Here is a 12,162-nt window from a genome sequence, read left to right on the forward strand (position 1 = left end):
GCAAATATGCCTAAAATTCCCAAAAATTTTCACCTTAAATTATTCAGAATAAAATATTGAAAACGGCATGATTGTTATGTTTTTATGTGACCATAATATCACTTCTCCAGAAAATATAGCAATATCATGGGTATATTACACTGTTTTGACGACAACAAACTTGTAATGTGCGAGGTTGTAAAAAAACGGGGGGGGTGCTTAACTTAATTCTTTGTGTATATAAACCGCCGAACACACTCGTGGCATTCTTTCTACAATGGAAATCAAATATTGTTTGGGAAGTTCTTCCCAACACTGTTGCAGAAGTTCCCACAAATGTGTTGCACTTGTAGGTTGCTTTGCTTTCACCCTTCTGTCCAGTTCATCCAAATAAGCTCGATGGGGTTTAAGTCTGGAGACTGTGCTGGCCATTCCATGATTTGAAGCCTACCGTCTTGTTCTTTTCCTCAAAGGTAGTTTTGACATAGCCTGGAGGTGTGTTTAGGGTCATTATCTTGCTGTCGGATGAACCCCTGACCAACTAGGCGTATACCAGGGGGTATTGCATGGCGCTGCAAAATGCTGTGGTAGCCCTTTTGGTTCAGGGTGTCAGTCACTCTGTGCAAGTCGCCGACTCTGGATCCATCAAAAGAGCCCCAGGCCATCACGCTTCCTCCTCCATGCTTGACAGTTGGTGTCACACACTGAGGAACCATCCTTTCGCTTACTCGATGGCGTACAAAACCCTGCGTGATGAACCAAATATTTAAAATTTTGATTCATCGGTCCATAAGACCTTCCAGTCTTCAGTCGTCCACTGGCGGTGCTTCATGGCCCAGGCAATCCTCTTTTTCTTATTTTGCCATCTTAGCAATGGTTTTCTTACTGCCACTCGACCTGTCACACCTGCAGCTCGAAGTCTTCTCTTCACAGTTGAAACTGAGACTTGCTTACTTCGACCAGTGTTAAGCTGTGCTTGAAGCTGTTGTCCTGTGAGCCGCCTATCACGCAAGCTGTTGACTCTTAGAAACTTGTCTTCTGATTCTGTTGTGGCTTTGGGTCTGCCAGACCTCTTCCTGTCAGAGTTTCCTCCAGTTTTCAAGTGCCTTTTGATGGTGTAGGAAACTGTGCAATTTACAATACTAGGGCATGCCCGTACTATATATATATCTAAAATTATATCCCCCCCCCCTCTATTTACATGAAATGGTTTGGTCCGGTGGCAATCCCCCCCCTCTATTTACATGAAATGGTTTGGTCCATTCGCAAAGCCAAAGCGAACGGCTTGCGAGTACGGTGACAATCCCCCCCCTCTATTTACATGAAATGGTTTGGTCCAAAGCGAACGGCTTGCGGAGTTTGGTAAAGAAATCGCCATAGCTCGGTAACTACTTCTCCGATTAATATGAAACCTTGAAAAGGCACATCCTCGGGTCCCCAGCAATATACCTGGCAAGTTTAAAGTATATCGGACCCGTGGTTGTCGAGAAACAGCGGTCACAGACAAACATACAGACATACATACACACAGAGATTACTGGAATTATAGATAGACTAGGGCATGCCCGTACGTGGGTGCCCGTTCCTTGCCAAAAAAAAAAAAAAACGCTACCCGTACGCTCTACCCCGCCCGTACGCCCGTAAACAAAAAAAACAACGCTCTTCGCTTTGACTGAATTGGGAGAAATAATGCGCATAAGAAATCGAGAAATTATTATTTTCTCCGGAAGAAATCGAATTACGAACCATAATGGCGCACGCGCTCGGCTCGGCTCGCTCTCACATCGGCCACGCCTACGCAACAACGCGTTCTGTGATTGGCTGCCGGAAGTGCAGTCTTCACTGTCCGGAAGGTCGCAAATCGCAGTTACGATGAATCGCAAATTAGTTTTAATTGTTTTTAAAACATAGTTTAACGGCAACATAGTTTTCCAACGTGAAATAAATGAATACGCTCTCAAATGTGCCGTCCGAGGCAGAGTCTGTTCGCCACGTTCGGCACACGTGATAGCTCGCTGCTCTCTGATTGGTTGAATCGTTTTTTGGACATAGCTCGGTAACTACTTCTCCGATTAATATGAAACCTTGAAAAGGCACATCCTCGGGTCCCCAGCAATATACCTGGCAAGTTTAAAGTATATCGGACCCGTGGTTGTCGAGAAACAGCGGTCACAGACATACAGACATACAAACATACAAACATACAAACATACACACAGAGATTACTGGAATTATAGATAGACTAGGGCATGCCCGTACGTGGGTGCAATGCCCGTACGTGGGTACGTGGGTGCGAGTACGGTGACAATCCCCCCCCCCCCCTCTATTTACATGAAATGGTTTGGTCCATGAAATGTTTTGGTCCATTCGCAACGCCAAAGCGAACGGCGAACGCTTTACATGAAATGGTTTGGTCCATGAAATGTTTTGGTCCATTCGCAACGCCAAAGCGAACGGCGAACGGCTTGCGAGTACAGTGACAATCCCCCCCCCCCCCCCCCCCTCTATTTACATGAAATGGTTTTTATTAGTTTTAAAACATAGTTTAACGCCAACATAGTTTGCAAACGTGAAATAAATGAATACGCTCTCAAATGTGCCATCCGAGGCAGAGTGTGTTCGCCACGTTCGGCACACGCGATAGCTCGCTGCTCTCTGATTGGTTGAATCGTTTTTTGTACATAGCTCGGTAAGTAATTGTCCGATTAATATGAAACCTTGAAAAGGCACATCCTCGGGTCCCCAGCAATATACCTGGCAAGTTTAAAGTATATCGGACCCGTGGTTGTCGAGAAACAGCGGTCACAGACAAACAAACAAACAAACACACAGAGATTACTGGAATTATAGATAGATAACTGCGCAATTTACATTATTTTCCCGTTTTTGCTAACGTCAACTTTTTTTTTTAACCTCGAGCAGTTTACTGCTTACCTTTGTACCATTTCAGGTTACTAACTGGACTTGAATTGCTTAAATTTCAATAAAAACTGGAAAAATTGAGGTGTTCTAAAACTTTTGACCGGTAGTGTATATATATATATATTGCTACGGTTTTGAGATTGGCACATTGAAGTCATTAAAGGTTAACGGGTTGCCCCCCATAGTTAGTCACACGAGCAACATAGGCCCAATTGTAGTATAGTTATGTCTTAGTATGTGTACGAATAGGTCATTTCCCCTCTTAGTGCCTGCGTTGTGTAAAGACAGAAAATAGGCTTTACTTGCCACCGATTTCCCAGCCACCCTAGCCTCGATCCAGTTTGTTAAGCATTGGCTGCCCGCTCAGTTTGTTAAGCATTGGCTGTCCACTAGTCGAGTAACACGAGGTAGGGTGGGGCCGGCGTTGAGGTCGGGGCGGAGTCGAGGCAGAGCGTCAGAGGCGATGACGGTAAGAGCCACCAGCCAATCAGGGCTCTAGCGGCATGGCGTGAGAGGGCGTGGTGAGGCGTGTCTGGTAAGTTTGAGGAGGTTCGCGGGGCGTGCCTATATAAGTCGCTGCGCAAAGCCCTCGAGAGGACTTACAGAGAGGGAGCTTGAGAGAGAGAGGACTTTGAGGGAGAAGGACTTGGGAGGACTTCGTTGTACAAGCAGGACGTTGAAGGATTTGAGGACTCGCTCACTTTGAGGCTTTGAACTGTAACTCGCCATATTACGTACACGCCAGAGGGGAAGAAGGAGAGGCGTTAGCGATACGAGTACACGGCTGCAGCCAGACGCGCCGGTGGCAAATGGCGCCTACTTCAGCCACGCGAGTAGACGCGGATAAACCTGCGAGTGATTAACCGCCAGCCGCACCAGAGCCTGCCCCCTACCGTCCGCCCCGTGATAACTCGCTCCGTACAAGACGACACGCAGAGAGCTCCTGCCTTCTCCTCCTTCCATCTACACGGGACGTGCCGGGGACCGGAGAGAGGGCTGCACGGGAGCCATCCCTGGATGCGGTGAACATCAACCTGCTCATCAGCAAGCCCCGTGTGAGTGTGTGTGTGTGTGTGTGTGTGTGTGTGTGTGTGTGTGTGTGTGTGTGTGTGTGTGTGTATGTGTGTGTGACGGGCCCGTTTGTCCTGGGTATTAAGTAAGACTGTATAAGGCTGCTCTGTGTCCCCTTTTTCTTGAAACATTGTATAGTGTAAATAAAACCTGTTCTTCCTTTCCAATTCGATCACCTTTGTGATTTCGCCATTGACTAAGCATGGTACGAATAAGAACCACTTGAATCGGGGTCTAGTAATTAATAATAGCGCGAGTCACGTGTACGCAAACCGCTCGGCGTATCACCAACACAGGTGGTTCGTGCGGGTCTTATTTCCTCGCTTCCAGGGCAGCGCTAGTATTTAGGTAATAGCGAATTTGGTCCTAATACCCTATTTCGCGCTGTCCGGAAGGGACGTCACAGGTCCCGGGTCCCGCCAGGCCAGTCAAAGACAAGGGGACTAATCCCCCCTCGGTAAGGGGAGAAGGCTGGCGGCGGATCCGCAACAATATATATATATATATATATATATATATATATATATATATATATATATATATATATATATATATATATATAATGCTGTTATTAGAGATGTCCATGCAGTTTGTAAGAAGTTGATGATCATGTACTGATATTATAACATTGTACTCAGGCTGCTAATTTGTAGTCTCAGTATGTGGCTACACTACAAGAGTAATCAAGTACTGTGGTAACCAGTGGAGTTTCTCGAAGCTTGAAGCAATAATTACCCTCGCCTGAGGAGAGGGTATTGCATTTGAGTCCATTTGTTTGTTTGTTTGTTTGTCCGCACAGAATAAATATGATTTTCTCTGCAACCGTTGGTCCGATTGACAGGAAATTTTCACAATAGGTATAACTCCAGTCTGTATAATTTATTTTAATGATAATGATGTCATGGGTCACGTGGTTCGGCCGCCATCGTGGAAAAACAGAAAAACATTGCACCTCTATAATCTCCGAAAGCACTGAATAGAAAAAATTGAGACATGGCTCATTGTAAAGAACTCTCCATGGGGAATAAAATATGTTAATGACGATGTCATAGGTTACTCCATAATGATGTCATAATTCGACAAGTACAAAACTTCATCCGATCAAGATGAAATTTCTTCAGCATTATCTAGGAATAAATTAGTTTAGAAAAAAAATAATGATGACGTCATCAGTCACGTGGTTTGGCCGCCATATTTGTTTCAACACAAAAGCCTGAACAACCACTGAAAATACATCTTGGCGAGGGTTTGCAATCTCTGCTCTTTCTTGTTGATGAAGTGTAAATGAGGCAGTGATGTAGGGATTGTTATGTGATTGCAATCCTGTTAGCTACTCTCTAAACCAATATCATCCTTATCTTGTTTAGGGCCTTTTTTTAGACTGTCGTTTGTCATCCCTACATTGCCTTTTTAATTTCGCATTAATTTTTTTATTCACTTGTTTCTGTCATGTTTTACAATGTGATATAACACAATGGTATATGGTACTCAGAGGATACCCAACCTTGGAGCAAAAGTGTCAAGATATCTTAGTCAGCAAGGTCAAACACTGCACATGTTCCTATATTGTCTTACGTAACCCTCACTGTATCTTGCAGCTCTGTCTTGTTGCTCGTTTCTCAAAGAGTAATGTATTCATCCAGCCTCATGCCACACAAGGACCTGCACTTATAAATGTCAAAATAACTGGTGTGGTTTCCCTCTAACCAATAGGGTGGGGACAGAGGGGAGGGGCGGAGCTCTGGAGAGGAATTTATTTATATACGGCCGGACATGAAAGACACTCGTGGTACTGTTTTGTTCACTTGAGGTGTCAATAAAACTTATTATACACTCGAACTGCAAGTGTCCTCGATAAACTACTACGAGAGTACGAAAAGATACTCCAACTTTCGTTTTGTATCAGTGGGTGGGGCCGACACTTTTTATCCACGTCATCCCTACATTAGTACGTAGAGTCGAGATTTGCCAGTGCGCACTCTGACAATAGTTTTGTAAAATTAACTTCAATTAAGAACTTTATCAAGACAAGATATAAGTATTTATCTGTTGTATCCAAATCCTGGTTCTGGGAAATCAGAAGACCTCGGTAATACTTGAGTAGATTCTCGCCAGACAAAAAATACATGCACGATAAATCATCAGAAAAACGTTAGTCAAACACACTGTACACGTGACACGCTTTCTTATCTGCGCATGCGCATAGCAAGGTTCAGGGTTGATCGAGTAGGCGTGGAGAAGGGCGTGGCCTTGCCAAACTACGTTGGCCTCAGTTGAGCACGAGAGAACACGCTCTCAGAGTGTCTGTAAATATTTAACTGGAGAAACAAATTATAACACAGGATTCTGCACCAGGTAAAACTCCAGTCATTGCCATTGAGAGAGGCCCAGCTGAGAAATACACCGTCTGAATAATTATATCTGACGGATGATGTTCTACTACTGATTTACAAATGTTATAGTACAAACTTTATAGACGTGCTCACCAGTGGTGCACTAAGGGTGTCTGGCATAAATAATTTTCCCTCTTCCCCCCCCCCCCCCCCTTTTTCCCCTCACCTCCCCTTTCCCCTCACCCCCTGCTTCCACGTTCCTCTCCCAAATCCCCAATCCCAGTAGCCATAGGTAAGAGGGCATATACATAAGGAAACTAGGATCTTTATATTGAAACATTAATTAATTGACCATTGACCACTCCAGGTGATGCAGGATGCCAAAACAAAGATGAAAGGATCACTAAATGTCAGTTCAAAACTTATTAAACTAGGGGCCCCGTTGGTCCATTGGACCAAATTTTAATTGGGGACTTTTGGATCTTCGGGGACTTTTGGGTCTTTGGTGACTTTTGAGTCATGTGGGTCTTTTGGGTCATCAATGACCTTTGGGTCCTTGGGAACTTTTGGGTGATTTGGGTCCTTGGGGACTTTTGGGTGATTTGGGTCCTTGGGGACATTTGGGTAATTTAAAGGACTTTTTGGTCCTCGTGGACTTTTGGGTGATCTGGGTCTTTTGGGTCATCAAGGACTTTTGGATCATCTGGGTTAAAGGGTCTTCCAAGGTCTAAGGGGTCTCAGCAGTCTCGAGGCTCAAAAGGTACATTTGAATAGTACTTATTTAATTGACGTCAAAAAGTATGACGCACATGCGTGCGCGCGCGCGCACACACACACACACACACACACACACACACACACACACACACACACACACACACACACACACACACACACACACACACACACACACACACACACACACACACACACACACACACACACCTCCATTTATAGCAGATGTTATTTTCGACGGCATCAGTGATACTCCACCGTAGCGTATCTGCTGCCGAGAAACCGTGACTTGAGGTGGTTATTGATCACGTGGTTTGCTTTTACCTTGACCCGTGACTGGAGGGATCGTGATCATGTGTTCCGTGTGCGGTGTGTAGCACTGGAACCTCGCTATTATTTTATTTTCATAAATGTAACGATGAAAAACAAGGCATTTCCCGAGACATGATATTTCTGCTGAGATTATTTGATCCCACATAACATTATCACGCATAACGCCAACACTGAGGCAAATGTGTCTAGGGGCTCCGCCCCCATCAAGCTGATTGACAGTCATAGCCACGCCTACCCCAGTCCCATTCTACCCCAGTCCCCACATAGGAATGTCGTTTTCCAGACTATTCATGGAATCCTTTAAAGCTACGAGAATTATAATACTGTCGCGCGATTGCTTCGGTTAACACCAGGGCTCGCGGATGACCAAACGGGCTTACCTGAGGCGATGACCAAATACGGATTCGACTACAAGCACGGGGAGGAAGAATGAAGGGGAAGAAGCGGAAGCGCGTACCTGTAATCCGACGGCAGCTCCGATCCTGCAGGGGAAAGTAACTCAACGAACACGGGAGGTAAAATGTACAAAGACAATTATTTTTTTCAAACCCAAGCCAATGAAACGCGACGGAAGATAAATAATTTTCCTAAATCGGGATCCCGCACACCGACTTCCAAATACGAGACAAAGGAATGAATTACATAAAATAACTGTCCCGTCGTGTAATGTTCTGTGGGGTGCGGCCTTATCTGTCAGTAGTCTGCAGTGTGTTGTCCGGAATCGTCTAGGCTCCAGTGGCGCGAAGAAACCTCTGTCCGCCTCGCTCGTGCGCTCCGCTAGGCCCCGAGCGCACGCCACCAGGTAGGCCCCGGCCTCGTCTGCTCAGCGGCACACCTCGCTCCCAGCCCGTCTGCCGCACGCGAGGTCCCGCTCGCTCCGAGCACCACGACGAACCAGCTAAGAGCTCCGTGCGCTGAGAGATCTCCAAGAGCGAAGCACGAAGGATCCATGCAAAAAGAAAGAGCAAGCACGATGGGTCCAGCGTAGAGGCAAAAAGAGGGCGAATGGCGATCTCCAACACGAAGGGGTCTAGCGCGAAGAGAGAAAATGTCGTCCAGCGAGTCCTTTTGTCACCTCGCGGGTGACGTCAATTCTGGCGCGTTCCCAATCAGAGCCTCGTCTCTCGACCTCTCGAATATTCTGACTGCCCTGGTGCCCTCCCATTGGCCAAGTGCTTCCCGCCCTGTGCTGTTGCTTGCCCCTCCCCCTGGCCAATCAACAGTCCTCCTGGGCGTGGCTCCCAGCCTTGCTCGATGCCTGACGCCCACGCCAGTGTTGTACGCGGCCGCTGCCTGCTTGTCTTTCCGGTCAGTCAGTGTAAGGGGAAGGAATTATTTAATGTGTGCTCTAAGGGATCTATCTGGTGTCTATGTGAGTGTGTATTGCCATAAGGGACACAGGTTTGACGACAGAGGGGACGACGCACAAAGGAATCTTATCCATAATCCCTGTACTACTTAGCATGCCCCACCCCTTCGTGGCGGGGACACCAATACAGCTTATACCGACATCCGGCTAACCATATAACTTATTACAGGTAGATTCCCTATCGCGACAGTCGAGTACCTACCTATACAGATCTATCTGACTCTATAAATCACTCTACCCAAATTGATAACAATACCAAAGGATGTTGCAGGAAGTAAAACTCTATCGAATGGTAGCAGAATCATTGCCATTGACAGAGGCAGCTCGGAAATATGCCGTCTGAAGAAGATTATTGTTATTATTATTATTATTATGAACAAGAAGATTAATTCCCGGGTTTGACCGATCCCGTTTTTCACTTTATTTTGCTTTTGCCTTTGTCTGGAGAACTTAAAAGGGATCCCTACCTCAACAATCAACTGAGCAGACCAGGTAGGCTCTCATATGTAGCTTAAGCGAGTTTTTAAAGAAGATAATCCAACTTTAGTTTTGCATGTAGCAGATGGGAGCGACGTTTTTTTCCGCGCCATCCCTACATAGAGAGTACTACCGTACTCTTTGATACATGTGCAGATATGAACTGTACATGCACGTGCAGATGTAACTACATGCATGTGCAGACATAACTGTACATGCATGTGCAGACATAACTGTACATGCATGTGCAGACATAACTGTGTATATATTGTACCTTCAGAAAGTATTCACACCCCTTGACTGCTTCACATTTTGTTGTTTCAGCCTGAATTTAAAATGGATTAAATTGGGATTTTTTAGTCACTCATCTACACATAATATCCCATAATGTCAAAAAGGAATTCGTTTTTATTTTTTATTTTTACAGAATTTTACAGAAATCTTTACAACAACACAAACACAACATGCATTTTAAAGGCCATTTTCCCTGCTAGAGCGGGGTTAGCCCCAGACCAGGTAGGCTCTCATATCTCATATGTATTACAGAAATCTTTACAAAATAATTCAAAACTAAAAGCTGAAATATATTGATTTAATAGGTATTCAACCCCTTGGCTATGACACTCCAAATTGAGCTCAGGTGCATCCAATTTCCTTTGCTCTTCCTTGAGATGTCTATACAAGTTGGAGTCCACCTGTGGCCAATTAAATTGATTGGACATGATTAAGAAAGAAACATACCTTTCTATATAAGGTCACACAGTGGACAGTGCATGTCAGAGCAGAAACTCCACCAGGAAGTACAAGGAACTGTCCGTAGAACTCTGAGATAAAATAATTTCTAGTGTTGAAAGTTCCCAAGAACAAAGTGAGCTCCATCATCAGGAAATGGAAAGAATATGGAACTAGCCAGACTCTTCCTAGAACTGGGAATCCGACCAAACTGAGCAACCGGGAAAGAAGGACCTTGTTCAAGGAGGTGACCAAGAACCCAATGACCACACTGACAGAACTACAGAGTTCCTTCGCTGAGATAACCTGCCGGAGGGACAACAGTCTCTGCAGCATTTCACAAATCTAAACTTGATGGGAGAGTGGCCAGATGGAAGCCAACCCTGAGGAAAAGTCACATGGTGGCACACCTGGAGTTTACAAAAAGACACGTGAAAGACCGATAACACGAGGCAAAATATTCTGGTCTGATGAGAGGAAAATTGAATTTTTCGGCCTGAAAGCAAAGCGCTACGTCTGGAGGAACCGAGCACAGCTGATCACCCCCATCTAACACCACCCCTACCGTGAAGCATGGTGATGGCAGCATCATGCTATGGGGATGCTTTTCAGTGGCAGGGACTGGGAGACTTGTAACGGTAGAGTGAACAATGGATGGAGCCAAATACAGACAAATCCTTGCGGAGAACCTGCTTCAAAGTGCAAAAGACCTTGGACTGTGGTGAAGATTTACGTTCTAACAGGACAATGATCTCATGCATACAGCCAGAGCAACACTGGAGTGGCTTCAGAACAAGAATGTGAAAGTTCTTGAGTAGCCGAACAAAAGCTCAGACTTGTGGAAATGCCGAATGTGGAAATACTTGAAGATTTCTGTTCATCAACGCTCCTCATTTAACTTGACAGAGTTGAGTAAATCTGCAAGGAAGAATGGGAGAAACTCCCCAAATCCAGATGTGCACAATTGATAGACTTATCAAAAGGGATTCGAAGCTGTAGTCGCTGCCAAAGGTGCTTCTACGATGTAATGACTGCAGGGGGAGGGGGAGGAGGGTTTAATACCCGTGTAAATTAGATATGTCTGTTTTCTCATTTGTAATTCTTTTTTAATTATTTTCTAAAATAAAATTTTCACTGACATTATGGGGTATTTATGTGTAGATGAGTGACAAAAATCTCAATTTAATCCATTTTAAATTCAGGCTTTAATAAGAAAATGTCAAGGGGTGTGAATACTTTCTGAATGTAGTGTATATGTGCAGATGTAACTGGTGAGAATGGAGCGGTGCTAAGCAATACATCTGGATTATTTTAGCCTTTCTTGTACTCTAATGATGTCTGCATGAGATGATCTCTGTGACCGAGATGTTCAGTGGTTTTGCCTTTGTGGAACCGAGACAGGTGCAGGTATAGGTAGAAACCAAAGTAGGTGCTTCATCACCATTTTATTTCTTACCATCGAGTAAGGTTGCACCCTCCCCTCCCCTCCCCATTCTCACCACCACCCACCCAAAGATGCCCCCAGGTTGGAGCAAAAGAAAAAACCAAATCACTACCATGCCCCTTGGCCACAGCACGAACAGATGTTTCTGCCCGTTTCGCGGCCTGCCAGCATGCAAGCCCTCGAGAACGAGGCCCAGTCCAACCTGAAGACGCTGCTGCGAGGTATATGGGAGAGTTAATATTGAATGTGAATGCACTCGTTGATATAAAGTGTGTGTGTGTGTGTGTGTGTGTGTGTGTGTGTGTGTGTGTGTGTGTGTGTTTGTTTTGTGAAGTGCCAGTGGTGTTCATTTTACAGATTGTGACAGAGTACAGAAAGACAGTTGGTGCAGTTCCTGGTGTTACTCACAATCATCAGTGTTCAATCGACTGCCGTCTCCAAACAGCACACACAGCGGGGTAAGGAATTCGAGGATGGCAATTTGAAAGAAAATTGAATTTGATTTGATTGGGTAGCCATTTGATAGCAACTACACCATTTGATGACCCTGCCCATATATCTGTCTGTATTCGCACAAAGAGTGCCCCTCACCACTGACGAACTGTTCTCCCTCCCCCCCCCCACCCCCACCCCAACTCCCATGTTGGCAGCGAACGGTGTGCCCTTCTCATGTCAGCAGCTCGCCACCTCCTCCTAATGTCAGCCGCTTGCCACCTCAACACTGGGGGTTCACTCTCCTCAACCCCACCTCCGATGGCTAGCCCTCC

The 12,162-nt window shown here is 45.4% G+C and overlaps 1 protein-coding gene across 1 annotated transcript in view; it reads left to right on the forward strand.

Moving 5' to 3' along the window:
- Window positions 1–12,162, forward strand: part of LOC137427249 (uncharacterized) — a 146,385-nt gene that overhangs the window by 94,353 nt on the left and 39,870 nt on the right. Inside the window, exons 2-3 of the mRNA XM_078778534.1 lie at window positions 11,467–11,616; window positions 11,753–11,853. Of these exons, the coding sequence (XP_078634660.1) occupies window positions 11,467–11,616; window positions 11,753–11,853 (251 nt within the window). The remainder of the gene's footprint in view (window positions 1–11,466; window positions 11,617–11,752; window positions 11,854–12,162) is intronic.

Source organism: Myxine glutinosa, chromosome 5 (genome assembly GCF_964187855.1).
Source record: "Myxine glutinosa chromosome 5, kmMyxGlut1.1, whole genome shotgun sequence".
NCBI classification, from domain to species: Eukaryota; Metazoa; Chordata; class Myxini; order Myxiniformes; family Myxinidae; genus Myxine; species Myxine glutinosa.